This window comes from Barbus barbus (assembly GCF_936440315.1).
Source record: "Barbus barbus genome assembly, chromosome: 16".
NCBI lineage: Eukaryota > Metazoa > Chordata > Actinopteri > Cypriniformes > Cyprinidae > Barbus > Barbus barbus.
The window spans coordinates 15298183-15314679 of NC_136744.1; the positions used below are offsets into that span (position 1 = coordinate 15298183).

A 16497-nucleotide genomic window follows, 5' to 3' on the forward strand; every position below is an offset into this window, starting at 1 on the left:
ATCCAGACACAGATCAGCATCACTTATAGATCTATTTACAGACCTTAATCAGGTTAGACACCATATTGAATTTTACATGGAGGAAAACAAGGCTGTGAGGGATGGACTTACAGTCTTTACTAGGGGTGGGACAATAAATCGATGTGCCGATTTATCACGATATTTCCGGCCATGAGACATTATCGATTCTCTGGCACCAAGTATCGATATTTTTTTAAACATACAAAAGATCTAAATTCATACCTACACTGTGGCTGTTTACCACTTTGGCTTAAGGAAGCGGCAGTAACGCTACCTCCAGACTTCTTGTGGTGGCGCTTCCCAGATTGCGAATGGTCAGATGAACGGAAATTGTAATTCACAGTGAAGAAGAAATACAAGCGTAATGGCAGACCAACAACAAATCAGAGATGCACCAGCGTCTTATGTTTTATCGAGATGAGAACTAAAAACCTGCCCTGGAACAGCTATCAGCAGTACAAACAGGCCAAATACACTCTGCAAAAGGAGATCAGAGTGGCAAAGAGGAATTATTTTGACAAGCTATGGAAAACATTATCTTCCAGTGATGCTGCTTCAGTGTGGAAAGGAATGAAGGATATCACCAGTTACAAGACACCATCCCCCAGCAGGCGACTTGAACGAGTTTTATTGTTTTATTGTTAAATCACCCCACACCCGCCCTGAACACCTCTCCACACAACCATTAACACCTCCAGCAACACTCCTCTCCCCCACACCAACAATTCAAATCAGCGAAGATGATGTGTGCCAGGTCTTCAGAAAGAACAAAAGAAGGAAAGCACCAGGCCCAGATTGTGTTACACCAGCCTGTCTGAAATCCTGTGCTGATCAGCTGGCCCCCATCTTCACACAGATCTTCAACAGATCACTGGAGCTGTGTGAAGTCCCCTCATGCTTCAAACGCTCCACCATCATCCCAGTCCCAAAGAACCCCAAAATTAATGGACTTAATGACTACCGACCTGTTGCACTAACATCTGTATCCATGAAATCATTTGAAAGACTGGTTTTGGCTTATCTGAAGGTCATCACTGGTCCCTTATTGGACCCCCTGCAGTTTGCCTACAGAGCAAAACAATCTGTGGATGATGCAGTCAACATGGGACTGCACTTCATCATGAAGCATCTGGACAGACCAGGGACTTATGTGAGTTTGTGGACTTCTGTTTGTGGACTTCAGCTCCGCTTTTAACACCATCATCACGGACAGCCTTCAGAATAAACTGACACAGCTCTCCATCCACACCTCTGTCTGTCAGTGGATCAACAGCTTCCTGACAGACAGACAGCACTTAGTAAAGCTTGCTAAATTCACATCCAGCACTCGTACCATCAGCACTGGAGCTCCTCAGGGCTGCGTACTCTCCCCACTGCTCTTCTCCCTCTACACGAACGACTGCACCTCTAAAGACCCCTCTGTCAAGCTCCTGAAGTTGGCAGACGACACCACACTGATCGGCCTCATCCAGGACGGTGACGAGTCTGCTTACAGACAGGAGGTTAAGGTGAGCAGTTAAGGTGTGCAGCGTGTGTCCTTGCGTCTACATTTGAAATAACGAACTTGAGCGCAAAGATGCGATGTGAATGTGTCATGTGCAGGGCTCTGTTTTTATGAAGAGAGGAAAGGTTGAGAAAGCACTAAAAGGTAAATTTTGAAATGTACCAAGTTTGTACCGTTTTATTATATATATATATATATATATATATATATATATATATATATATATATATATATATATATATATATATGGGGAAAGGGAAGTGGCGTGTGGCCAAGTATGGTGACCCATCCTGGGAATTTGTGCTCTGCATTTAACCCATTCAAGTGTACACACAGTAGTGAACATACACCCGGAGCAGTGGGCAGCCAATGCTGCAGCGCCCGGGGAGCAGTTGGGGGTTCGGTGCCTTGCTCAAGGGTCTCACCTCAGTCGTGGTATTGAGGGTGGAGAGACCTACAATCCCCAGCTACAATCCCTGCCGGACCTGAGACTCGAACCCACGACCGCTGGGTTACAAGTCCAACTCTCTATCCATTAGGCCACGACTGCCCCATATATCCTATATAAAGTTGATAAGCAATTAAATGTGTTGGTTTACACAAATAAATGTGTACGCTTTTAATAAGTCCAAGAATAAAATGATTAATTTAACATGTTAAATTTGATTTACAGAACTTTTTGTGCTGTTTTCTATCAGTTTGGACTTGAATAAAGAGAGAGAATCTTGCATTTAACCTTTTCACAAGCATTTTGTTTTCATAGTTAGACAGATATCGTGATGTATCATTATAAGATTGTCTAGCAATATATCGATAATCGCAGAATCGCTGTATTCGTGATATTATCGTATCGTGAGCAATGTATCGTATCGTGAGGTACCCTGCGATTCCCACCCCTAGTCTTTACTATGCCACACACTGCATAAAGGTTCTGGATCATGACATTTTTACTACTCATTCCTGTTTTATGGAGTTTTGACTTCTGAAAGTTTCTTTTTTATATATTCAGAAAAATGTTTTATCAGGTGAACAATCAATATGTTGATTGTACTGAAACAACAGTACAATCCATTGAACGCACTGTACTTCTATCGCTCACAACCTTGTTTTCATTCCTGTCAAGGATTAAATATGACACTACCCTGACATAGGTCTATAGGCCTTTCAGACTGATTAGATGTAGTGTCAAGGGAAGTAATGATAATTGTGATGAAGTAGTGAAGGGCTCAAAAATAATGTTATTTTTTTCCATTTAGCATTTTCTAAATTTGCACTGGCCCCACCACCAAAAAAGAAAAGTACAAGCTGGAAATTTAAGCTATGTTACTCCATAGGCAGTCGTGGCCTAATGGATAGAGAGTCGGACTTGTAACCCGAAGGTCGTGGGTACGAGTCTCAGGTCCAGCAGGGATTGTAGGTGGGGGGAGTGAATAACCAACACTCTCCACCCTCAATACCATGACGTGAGCAAGGCACCGAACCCCCAACTGCTCCCCGGGCGCTGCAGTATTGGCTGCCCACTGCTCCGGGTGTATGTTCACTACTGTGTGTACACTTGGATGGGTTAAATGCAGAGCACAAATTCAGAGTATGGGTCACCATACTTCGCCACTCACCACTTCCCCTTCCATAAATTTATAAACTGATGATATACAATTCAAAATTTTACTGACAAGCTTTTAACACAATCTGATGCTTTCAAGAGCATAATGAATCATGAGAACAACAACATAAATGTTTTTTTTTCTTTTTGTGCTGTATTTTATGTTTAAAGGGCATAAAAATTATGTACAGGATAAATTAACAAAAATTTCCATTGGCAAAATGGCAATGCAGCACTAGCCTGTAAGAGGACAAAAGGCCACCCTTATAAAACCTTAAAAAGATTTACAATGGCCAGGAAAATGATTCAATGGTCAAATCAGTCCATGTAACAACCAAAAATGTTGGTTTAGAGCCAAATTCAGAACAAACTTCTAACGTTTAATACTCTCATTATTTACCTTAAATAAAAACATTGTTACTAAAAAAAATAAATAAAAAATAAAACACAGAAAATGAATGCATTCCCTCACTTTTGGAAATATTCACCTGCAACAATTACTGGTCAATGACAGCTCTACTAAAATGGACATTCAGAGTTAAACTAGGTGATGCATTGTAAAGGATTTTGAACCAGGCAATTGATTTCAGACAATCTCAATGGAAATTATTCTGAGTATCATAACAGACCCATTCCAGGCCTGATTTATGGAGTCGACGAGAATATGAAGATTGACACATTTCATTTTCTTCCAGCGTGGCCATCCTGAACGCCATCATCAAAAAGAAAATGTGCAGGCAGCATATGTTTTCATTAGCCAGAATGGATTAATGCACTGGCTTATACATCTTCAATATGCTGGCAGGAGGGAGATTGTTGACTAGCAGTGTCTATTACCCGCTTCGGTCGGACAAGAGCTTACCGAATAATGCAAATGACTTTTCTGAGAACATTCCGCCGAAATAAAACCCATCCCACCAGCTGTCCAACTGCCTGGCAGACTCACTATGATGGCCGGCCTTGACGAGATGGCATGTAGATGACGAAAAAAAAAAAAAAAAATCCGAGACCAGCCTCTTAATTTTGCATCATCCATCTATGACATATCATAACGCCCAACATTCAGGTGTGATACAAAACTCAGAAACAGCACAGCACAAAACACATTTCCAACAAAACATCTTCAACTAGCACAAAGAGCGTTCAATCCCAGAAGCATGAGGAAATTTATGCAGACTACATGCCAGCACTAAATGCACAAGGCCTGTCTCTTCTCCACTTACAAGTGATCAACCGAACACAACCGCTCCCTAGCTTCAATTAAAATGCCCAATTAAACCCAAGCTGGGCAGACTAATGTTGTTAAGTAATCTGAGTTCACAAAGCTGCCCGATTTATTATTGTTCCCTATATCCTCCACACATTTTAATTTCTCCAGTTATAGCAGCAATTAAACCTGCTGCTGCATTGTTTAGCATCACAGGAACTCTCATTTGAATCTCGGATATTAATGGAGTGAAGATGACAAACAGGCGGCTATTACCTTAGCAGCCACCACACTGTTCTGCTGATGAATGAAATATTTAAACTGCACTTCATATTTAGAGTGTTATTTTATACATAACCTCAATGAAATAACCGGTGAACTCATGCTTAACAAAACCTTGATGGAAAAACAGAGCACTGTAGATCTTTTAAACTGCTTTATCTTCATTAAAGTAAATAACATAAGTATAAATAAATATTTGGGTTGGTAAGATCTTTTTAATGGTTTTTAAAGAAGTTTCCTGCACTGGCTCACCAATTGTGAATTTATTTGATGAAAAGTTTTTTTTTTTTTAATGAAATTTATTTCTGTGAAGGTAAAGCTGAATTTCCAGCAGTCATTACTCCAGTTTTCAGTGTCACATGATCCTTCAGAAATCATTCTAATATACTGTTTTGCAGCTCAAGAAGCATTTCTTCTCATCGTTATCATCAATGTTATGGAAACCATGTTTTTCAGGATTCTTTGGTGAAAATTTAAAAGTACAGCATTTATTTTTTTAACTTTTATAACATTATAAATGGTTTACTGTCACTTTTGATTAGCTTAATGCATTCTTGCTAAATAAAAGTATTTCTTTCAAAAAATAAAAAATAAACTGTCCTGACCCCATCTGTCTCTGTATATATTGCAATACATTTCTTCAATAGCATTTCAAGTACAGTGCCTAACTATTTTCAAAAGATTAAAGCCCGTTTGATCCTGTATATATTTTTTTATATTTGCGCTTGTGCTACTGAACAAAAGGCAAAGCTCATGCTCCACGTCAAGCATGAAATGCCTTCAGTGTGCCGTCTGCTGGGAATATCCTGACACACATCACATTAACATGCGTTATAAATATGATGCAAGGGGAGAAACTCAATGATAGGAATACAAACACAAGCGTCGTTTTTCAAAGGATAATAGCCTATCGCAGGGAAGCACATTTTGCAGCCATTTGGCAGAGTTGGGGGGAAAAAAAATCAAGACGCCTCCATGGTGGGTTACAGCAATCTTGGCAGGAGCTAACAGAAAAGCTGCTTTTGATTTCCTGACCAACAACCCTCCCTCTGACCTCCTCCATCTCCTAGCTGCCTTTTAATCTCCGTCTGAGGGTGGAAATGGCCCATGACTTCTCAGCGTGTGCCATCAAGCACTTTACTTTAAGCCTCTCCAAACTATGGTCTCTACGCCCACTCTTTCACACCTTAAAAAAAAACAATCTCATGACTGCTATAACCTCTCAGCCACGTTACCTTTCTAGTCATCCAAGACCACCTTAACGCAGTTCCCCCATCAACTCTAACTGAGAGCTACAAGCTCCGTTTCTGTAGCTTACAATAACCCCGCTATGAACCCTTCGAAAATAGGAAACCTTTGAGTTTTAGTGAAGAAATACATGTTAAGTGTGGGGTGTTTTGGAACTCTGAAACCATTCCCAATCAAAACCAAAAGCAAAATCCTTCCTAATAATCCCTCCTTAACATCCATCTCACCACTTACAAATGAACATCTGGTGGTGGTCACTGATTGTTTTGTGAAAGGGCTCCAATTTTGTTACTTACCGCAAGTGCTTTGGACAGTCTTGTCCGGAAGTCATTAAGAACAATCGTGACAATTTCATAGTGGGGAATGTAAGCATTTCCAGCCAGCAAGTAGACTTTCCTTGTGCGCACTAAATCCAGGGCATCCTGGAATGGCACCTTTGACACAGAAAAATAAGTAGTTATATACTTTATATACTATCAATTTTAAATCTACTGCACAAACATAATGTTAAAGTGTTACAGCTTATGCTTATTTTAAAAGATTTACAGGTAGGTCAATAAATAAATAAATCAGATAAACACTTACAAGCTATAGAACATGAATTATAAACTTTCACATGGTTTAAATGAATTTAATGATTTGAAATTAACCTTTCTAGTATGCCATAGTGACTCATTTTCCAGAACTCTGTCATTTTTCTAATGTTAGAATTAACTTACTCTGTAGACATCATGTTCTACCACTTTGGTTCCACTAAATCCATAACTGGAGGCAATGAGCTTGTCTTGTAGGTTTTTCTTGTCCTCTGCACTTACCTATAAAATGAAAGGTAAAAAAATGCACAGTTGACATTTTTGTAGTTTGAACTACAAGAGATGAAGCAGGGACAACATTTGGCAAAGACAAAAAGCACTTATAACCACAATTCAGAGAGCAACTTGAAAAAAAAAACCCAGCAGATTAAATTATCATGTGAAAAGGTTATGACAAAATATATTATTTAGCATTTATTCAGTGACATAATGGCATTAGCATTTATTTATGGCTATTAGGAATGTTAAGAGAGTGGAATTGAGAGACATGAACTAAAAGATGAACCATGTATTAAATGTTGAACAACTGCCCTCTACAGGACTGTACGTGAAAACACAGTGCATCACAGATCTAAAATATCTGTGATCATATGATGGGATCTTTCAAATAAGACAATAATAAGACAAAGTGATTAGTTGGCAATGCATTGGGAAGCTGGATGAAAGTTTTGAATCTGATTAGGGCAGAAAACAACACCTGAAAATAGATTAAGTTATTAGTTATTTAACAGTTTTTGTAATCTAAAATAATTAAATACACAGATTTTTCCAATATCATCAAGAGAAAGGGAATTGGGGGATGTTTCGACAATTAAATTAATATTTAAAAGTCTCACCGTCTCGTACTTCAAATTATTTTTATGCAAAAAGTCAGTCTTGTGCTTTGAAAGAAGGTAGTTAAATCGGTAGCGGAAAAGATCCATTTCCTGTTGGATAAACCATCGCCTGAGGTCCTCCCTAAAATAAAATCAAAGCATATGGTTTAATTTATACCTTACATTTAAAATATTTGCCAATAAATGATCCTAAATATATACATATAGATAGAGAGAATATGACTTTGGAGCAAAACCCTGCATGTAAACAGGTCTGTAAACTGTTTAGCTTCAACTTATATTATAAATGTTACATAAATGCAAATTCGTAGCTTAAGTTTCAGTACGCTTAAAAACAGGTTAGTATCATTCACAAAAAAAGATAACTGGCCAAAACAAAATAAGTAATGACTGTTTAAGTACATGCTGAATTGCACAAAGAATACTTACGTCTGGCAATAAGCCAAGCGCAGAATAAAATGGGAGATGTGGTCTTTTCTTCGTTTCTCATATTCAGATATTCCTCCCTGAGCCTTTTGTTCACCCTGGGTTATTAGGGCAGAATGGGGGAGAAAATGCGATATAAAATAAATGGAGTTTACTCATTTAAAGAGTTCCAAAGCATAAGGAAAACATAACATTAATAACTTTTTAATGAATTATTAAATATAGTCAAATTAAAATACCTACCCGTCCTCTTCATTACAGACAAATTCGGATTGAAGATTTTGAAAATGTTTCTTTTAACAAAATGTATGCAGTGAATGTGCAGCATAAGAAAAAAAAAAAAAAAAGTGTATATGAAGAATGTGTTGTCCTCACCAGTTCTGCCTTGTGTGGGAAGTTCAGGCCTGAAATTTCAGCCTCCAATTTCTTGGAGTATGTCTCTGAATTTTTCGCACAGCTCACCCCAAGGTTTTCGACAGTCTTGAGCACTTGGAAAAGCACATGGTAATTATATATACAAATATATTATTAGCATAGTAAAATAATTCTCACTTGAAGGCTCTTTAAACCTGAACCATGCAGATGACTCACATTTCAATCTCTCCACAGCAAAGGTTTCAAACTCAGTGAGAGAGATGTTCTCCAGAGGAGGCTGTCCATAAAACTGAAGACAGTGATCGTACAGATCATTCTGAGAGCTGCCGACCAGCTTCTTTCGTCTGACTGGAAACTGCATTGCAAATCTAGACAGAGTTTGAACAACAAGTTTACTAAAACTGGATAATGCCACGTCTTTTAAAACCATTATGATCTGATCCATATAAAGCCACTGACAGACCAGCAGCGATTATAATGAGCCTAAACAGCTGACGATCAATAAATACACACACAGATATTACAGTACCGCTCTCACGAGAGCTCATAAACAGTAACTATAATTTCTAAACCTGAATAATGCTAGGTTAACTAGCTAACATAATTTATATTTATATGTATATTTCTGACACCAGTCTTCACGCGTATTTATCACTAAATGCATACATTACAATAATATTAGGTGTCTTAACTATATATTTTTTACGCGTTACTGTCAGCTAATAGTAAAACTCACATCTCAAAACAATCGTTGCCTTTCTCTTTCCGAAGCCTAAATCCCGCCAAACGAGCTGACGTTCCAAACAAAGCGCGGGTATATGACGCCACTCTGAAAATTCACCAATCGTGTTGCGCGAATGCTGTTTCCGGGGGCTTGTTTTGTGCTCTGTTCTCTGTTGGTGAATAAAAGCGTCTGAATCAATTACAGAATCGGTTCTTTTGAACAGTTCGTTTCAAAGAACCGGTTAAAAAAGACAGTTCAACTATTCTTGTAGGCTACATCGAGACGTAATACGCTTTTCATGTTCCTGACGTTCCAAAAAGCTATATCTAAGCACATATTGTTTTTTGTATGTTTTTTTTTTTGGTAACTCATTTAAAACTTGGGCTGAAAAGCTTGTGTGTGTGTGTGTGTGTGTGTGTGTGTGTGTGTGTGTGTGTGTGTGTGTGTGTGTGTGTGTGTGTGTGTGTGTGTACAATAAAAGTCGTAAAACATTAGGTACATCACGTTTTATTTGTAACATTTCTGTTTTTCGGATATTAAAGTAAATTTTCGCCATATCAGTCAAATGTTCGGTTCAATTCAAATGCTACTGTCCACTCACTTACGATTCTTTTGAACAAATAGTTCAAACTGGTTTTGTTAACAGGCTCAAATTATACATTTAAAAGATTTGACTCATAAGAACGAGTTTTTGTTGCCTATAGTGCAAAAACAACAAAAACTGCCTTGTTCTAATTTCAATTTCACCAGTTTAATTTAATTTTGTTGTTGTTGTTTCTAGTATGAACACACTTATTATAATTTACTAAAATGGTAGGCTATATAATTTAACCCATTTTATTGTGACCGTAAAAAAGTTTTTCATTTATAAAGCTCTAAAAACTCATCACCAATTATTTGTATATGGGTACAGTTATTTTAGACACTTTCAAAACTGTTGCAACAGAGATGGAAATACAGTTTTTAAATACGTGAATTATGCTTCCATCTTTGTTGCCACAGTTTTGGAAGTGCCTTCTTCTGTTCTACAGAAGAGGGTGTCCCAATACCTTTGTCCATATAGTGTATGTACAAATCATTGGTGTTTGGTGATGAGTTTTCGGCTCAAGGTCTGCATTTAAAGTCACACCAGAGGTGTTCAGCTGAGATTAGGACTTTGCTTTATGCAGACCAGTCAAGTTCTTCCACACTGACTGAATCAATCATTTCTTTTTGAACCTTATCTTATACACAGAGGCACTGTCATGTTAGAATAGAAAAGGGTTCTGTCCAAACTGTTGCAATAAAATTAGAAGCACACAATTCCCTAGAATATCATTAAATGCTTAAACATTAAGATTTGTACTCATGGAAATTACTAAAGTAGTCAAACCTGTTCATTAGAGGGGGGGGGGGGGGGCAATACTTTTGGCAATATAGTGTATGTATTAATATAACAGACATCAAGGTCAAAATGATTTTCAGAGCTTTCGTTATTGTTAGAAAATTACACACATTAGATTCAACATTAGACACTTATGTTCAGCAGTTTAGGCTTGGTAAGATATTGAAATGTGTTCAACTGAATATTCAGCAGTCATTACTCTAGTCTTTAATGTCACATGATCCTTCAGAAGTCATTCTAATATGCTGATTTGCTGCTCAGTAAACATTTCTTATCACTGCTGAATATTTTTGTGGAAAACATGATCCTTATAAATAATGAATAAAAAGTAAAAAAAAAAAAAAGATTTATAATGGAAGTCTTATAGCATGTTACATGTTTTTTGATCAACTTAATGCATCCTTGCTGAATAAAAATCTTGTACATTTCAGTCCATTCTTACTTTTCGCTGGTAGTGTAAGTTTAACTAAAACACAGAAGTAGATGATTTTTCCAAATAACACTGCAGCAGAGGTGTAAATGCTTCATTATACTTAAGTATTATTTAAAATAATTAAGTTCTTACTTGAGTTCTAGTGAAACTGAATATTCTCAGTTACATTTTCGTTTGACAATGGAAATGGTTTTTGCTGGTCAGATTCTTTCCTCTTTTACTAAGCTTACAATCTGATCAAATTACACTCCAGGCTGAACTTCTCCAATCAATGACATCAATGCAGTTGTAAACTGTATCTGGACACAAGACATCATTCATCATTCATCACAACACAATCTGACCTAAAGCGATATGTGGTTACACTTTATTTCGATAATCCACTAGACATTCTACTAACTATAAGTAACTTTGTAACTACATGCCAGCTACATGTCAACTAATTCTCCTTAATTTTCAACTACATGTCTACTAACTCTCAGAGTAGACTGTTAGGGTAGGTTTAGGGTTAGTAGAATAAGTTGACATATACTTGCAAAGTTTTTCATAGTCAGTATGTTGTATGTTGTGGACCCATCAAAATAAAGTGTTAGAAGATATTAAGCAGACAGTCTAGTTGACATGTTGACATGTAGTTGCAAAGTTACTTACTGTTAGTAGAATGTCTAAAGGGGACTATCGAAATAAAGTGTTACCCGATGTTTTAATTACTGGCTTTGTTGAAGATGGATAAACATGACTTAAGTGTGAACATGGTCGACATTCAGTCAATATCTCAAATCTTAACTACAAACCAGCTTTTTTCTGAAATTAAAATGCAGTTTCTGGTAACAGGTTTCAGTTTAATATCTGGTCCTAGAGCACTATAGTCCGGACTTGTATTCAGGTATGCTTTGGCTAGATCATTTTGATACAATATGCATTCTTTCACTATAGTTTGTCAGTATTATTACACCTCTGTCTGTCAGCGAGAAAGGGCAAAGAACAAGGAAGTTCGAGCACATAAAATCTCTAAATGTCAAGTACTTCTAGCTAAAGCTATTTTACTTTCTGTACATTCATTATAAATGGGGGGATATATTTAAATTATGCAATTATACCGTACAGTGTAAATGACAAAATGATTTGAAAATGGCTTCTACTCTTATTTGTTGCAACATTAATTATTCCTCATTTGATGGTTGATAACACAAATAAGGAGATGTGCTTATACAGTCTCAAAAAGGTGTATAATAGTACGTTTAAATACCAAATTAGTAAGACTGTGTACCTTTTGAAAGGGTACCGCCCCATGTGCTTTGTATAAGTGCATGTTTACTATTTCTTTTCTTTATTTTATTTTATTTTTAGCCAAATAATGATAATATAACAGTTAAAAGTTGCTAAAATATTAAGCAGTTTGCTCTAATTTGAGCCATGTAATTATATTGGCTCAATGAACTTTGTGAACTTGCATTTTTCAGTTAATGGATTGGGAAAGTCTCAGAACACATGACACGGAACACATCCTGTGACAAAAGCAAACAGCAGTCAGATAGAAAGGGGTGAATATCTTGAGCTCTTTCTATTGTTCATCAAATAAATCAAACAAAGTGTTTCTAAGGGTTTTTCTTGGCCAAGTCATTATTTCTGTAGCACAGTGTTGTCCAAACTACGGCGTGCTATCACTCCTGTGGCGGCCCGCGAGGGATTTGTAAAAACAATGATACAAATCTGCAGAGGTGGGCAAACTACGGGCGTTTTCATCCAGCCCGTGAGGCAGTTGTTCCAATATGCAATATCAGTAAAATCCAATAGATGGCGCTGTATCCTGTAGTGCAGTATATCACCCCTGATTTACACTGTCCCGACGCAGCCAGCGGAGTTGATATGCTGATGGTGCCACTCTAGTCAATCCGCGGCACGTTTCAGAAGCGTCTCTCAGCACGGCTTCGCCAAAGGTGCCTAGTCTATTTTTGACGGACGCCAAATCAAGCCGCACAGCAAATACAAAATAAAAAGTCAAAATAGCTATATACACTACAAAACTGGCACAACTGTAAATAAATTACATGTTTTAAAAATGTCAAAATGTTCATTCGTTTTAAAAATGCTTAAAATACTTTCCCGTATCAAAACAAACGCCAGTGTTATCCTCCTGCTCACGGGTGCTGTAATTTTGTGGGGAAAACATGGAAATAATTAGTCGTTTTATCTTGCAAAGATATGCTTCTGTTTTCCACACACATTTTTATGAAAATGGATATAGGCTACTGTTTTTCTGGATTATAAATCGCATTTTTTCATCTGAAACGTGCTGCGATTTCCAGGGTGAGTTCTATATAAAGCAATCAAGGTCAAGGTTAGGATTGGTGATGAATGAGAATAGGCAAGTGAGTTTGTTTTGTTTGTGCATTTTCCAGCAACCACGCCGCTCGTTTCAGTTTTGCTTTAAATATTTAGTCTGGGCGTTTATAATATACGTTTATGGTGAATGTTTTTGTTTTTTACTTATATTTTCGTTCTTTTTTCTATTCTGAACACTGCTAAATTTACAGGATTTTTTGTGGAGTGTAGGGAATATAAATAGATGCTTAATGTTTGTAAACGTTTCGTTTATTTTACATTATTTCTGAATGAAATGATAAAATGCGTCTTGTACGTCAATCAACTTGTACACCAATGCAACTTATCTGTGTCATAAAGTGCTCATAAGAAATAGGTAGAGATGGTACAAGAATAGAACTGTGCAAGTATACATAGTACAGTAGTAAGTGAGTGTCAATTTAGAATAATTAAAAAAAAAATAATAATCAAAGCTTCATTTGTCATAAACGTATTATGCGGCCCCTCACTTAATGTGGAAAACTTGATGTCTGCTGTAGCACTTTCTCAGAACGCATGACTCACAGGCAGTGCACAAATCATTTTGCCAGCTTCCCTTTGAGATTCTCTGACTAAAGGTGAGGGGACACAGCCTTTGTTCTTCCTGGGAAATGATGTCAAGGGAAGCCTAGGGAAAACAGCTCAACGCGAGTGCACAGACCTCACAAGAGAGAGAGAGAGGGGGGGGGGGGGGTGATGATTCCAACATTTACTAAAACACTATTAAAATCAAAAGTTGTATCTATTTATGCTATTTAATGGACCTGACCTTATATGGACTAACAATGAGTTGTTTTTTTAATAACTGACATTATGAAAGATACTGTAACAAATGTATTGCTCATTGTTAGTTATTGTTTAATGCAATAAATATAGTTAACAAACTGAACCTTATTGTAATGTGTTACAGTACATTTTATAATAATTTTTTTAATAATCTTTTGTCATACAACCCTAAAACACATATTTTGAGATATTAACATGTATCAGTGAAAAGAACAATATCACACATTTTGTCTATTATAAGTGATTTTTTTTTGGAGACTTTACATTCTTCTGGTTCAAAAATGCACTTCTCCGGGTGTGTGTTTCCACAAATTCCGAGTATGGGTAACCATACTTGGCCGTATGTCACGTCACTTTCACTTAAAATAAATGTTCAAAAAATAAATACATAAATATTAATAACATTAAAGCACATGTAAAGTACTTTATTATAATTTTAATTTTAGTTCTTTAAATATTACATTTAAATTTTTAAAACTGTAAGGCCCAGTTTCACAGCCCAGTTAGGACATTCAAGTCATTTTTATAAACGTGCCTTAGAAAAAAACATTACTGGTGTGCATCTAAAGACAAAACAAAGGCACTGATATGTTTTAAGATCAGTCAGTGCAAGTTTCTGAACAGCTCAGACTTACATTTTAGTCTAGGACTAGGCTTAAGCCTTGTTTGTGAAACTGGGGGTAAATGTATTAAATTGGAATAGAATAGGATAGAATAGAAATGACAGTATATCTTAGTCTACCATAAATGGTTTAGTATACTTCAGCAGTACACTTTAACCATATTTCAAAGACAATAGAATAAAGATGTATTTAAGTCCCACTTAGGTGGGTCAAAAAACTTAAGCTTAGTTTAGTTATCGGTGTTCAATATACATTTAAACTCGGGATGGATGAGGAGTGGAGCGCTGGTGAAGGCTTCCTTGTTTCGAAGGCTTCAGTGGCGGCAGGTGTCCAGGACAGAGACTTGGGCTTGTTCTTCAGAAGGTTGGTGAGCAGGCTGGTGACGATGCTGTAGTCATGTATGAATTTTCTACAGAAGTTGGAGAATCCTAGAAAGCGTTGGAGTTCCTTGATGGTAGAAGGAGTGGGCCAGGTCTTAATGGCGTCCACCTTCCTCTCGTCCATCCAGATGCCACCGCTGTCGATGTAGTATCCAAGGAACTGCACTGAGGGTAGATGGAAGGAACATTTTTCTGCCTTGAGAAACAGTTGGAATTCCCTCAGGCATTTCAGGACCTCCGCAACATGGTGGTGATGTTCGGCCATGCTCCGGGAGTAGATGAGAATGTCATCAATGTAGACGAGGACGAATCGATGGAGAAACTCCTGGAGAACCTCATGCATGAAGTCTTGGAATACGGAGGGGGCATTGACTAATCCATACGGCATCACCCGATACTCGTAATGGCCAGTAGGGGTAATGAAGGCAGTCTTCCACTCATCCCCCTCGCATATCCTGATGAGGTTATACGCGCTGCGGAGGTCCAACTTGGAGAATACGGTGGCTCCGTGGAGATGTTTGAGTGCCACTGGAACGAGAGGAAGAGGATAACAGAATTTGACGGTGATCTTATTGAGTGCCCGGTAATCGATACAAGGCCGCAATCCTCCGTCCTTCTTGACCACAAAGAAAAAGCTTGAAGGAGCAGGGGACGTTGAAGGGCAGATGTAACCTTGTTGAAGAGCCTCTTCAATATACTCCTCCATGGCCTTCTGTTCAGGAAGTGAGAGTGGGTAAATTCTTCCACAGGGCACTGACTCACCCGGTAACAGACCTATGGCACAGTTCCAATGGCCGGTGCGGAGGTAGCTGGGAAGCTCTCTTTGGGCAGAACACGTCGCTGAAGGGGGTGTAGCAAGCTGGAATATCAACTGACTGTTTCTCCTTTGGGCGATGGAGGTCGAGTTGATGGTCAGCGTCAGAGGGGAACGTGTCGATGGTCTGGGAAGATTAGGGAAACGGTCAGGAAAGCATTTGTCTCCATTAGATGACGGGGTCATGTTGCACGAACCAAGGGCGCCCAAGAATGATCTCAGCGGTGGATCCCTCCGGAACCAGGAAATGGATGGATTCCTCATGCAACTGACCAACTTGAAGGTGAATGGGACCCGCACTATATTTGATGTGTCTACGACTGAGGGGTTTTCCTGTTATCGACTGGACTTGGTAGCTGGTTTTGGTCGGGAGATTGAGTTGGTGGCAGAGGCTCCGGAGATGAAATTCCCGGCTGACCCGGAATCGAGGAGGGCATGAACTGGAACACAGGCATTAGAGGCAGTAAGGATTACTATGGCAGTGAGGGGCTGCATATTAGCCACAATTGACTTTATAACACTCACCATCGGTCGAGGAGGACGAATTGGGCATGTGGAGATTACATGCCCGTCAGCACCGCAGTACAAACACAGGCCTTGGGTCAGCCGCCTCTACCGCTCAGTGGAAGAAAGACGGGTTAGGTCAACTTGCATGGGTTCGTGGCCTGCTTCTGGAGTGCTGAGAGTCGCTGGGTGGCGAAGGAGTGCAGAGCTGGGAGAATTTAGGGATTCCAAGAAGCAAGACTGCATATGGTTGGCACACCTGATGGAGAGTTGGATGAATCTCTCCAAGCCGTGGGAGTCATCGTATGCAGAGAGCTGGAGCCGCACTCTTGGTTCCATTCCCTGCTGATAGGTGGTAAGGAGCGAGCGCTCATTCCAGCCTCTGGCCGC

General features: G+C 38.5%; 1 protein-coding gene across 1 annotated transcript in view; it reads right to left on the reverse strand.

Moving 5' to 3' along the window:
- Positions 1 to 8928, reverse strand: part of LOC306882619 (DNA primase large subunit-like) — a 74745-nt gene extending 65817 nt beyond the window's left edge. The window contains exons 1-7 of the mRNA XM_079437365.1: positions 8832 to 8928; positions 8312 to 8463; positions 8096 to 8208; positions 7724 to 7818; positions 7295 to 7415; positions 6585 to 6680; positions 6162 to 6299 (exon numbers count right to left, since the gene is read on the reverse strand). Coding sequence (XP_079293491.1) covers positions 6162 to 6299; positions 6585 to 6680; positions 7295 to 7415; positions 7724 to 7818; positions 8096 to 8208; positions 8312 to 8456 — 708 coding nt within the window. The 5' untranslated portion in view covers positions 8457 to 8463; positions 8832 to 8928. The remainder of the gene's footprint in view (positions 1 to 6161; positions 6300 to 6584; positions 6681 to 7294; positions 7416 to 7723; positions 7819 to 8095; positions 8209 to 8311; positions 8464 to 8831) is intronic.
- Positions 8929 to 16497: the final 7569 nt, after the last annotated feature.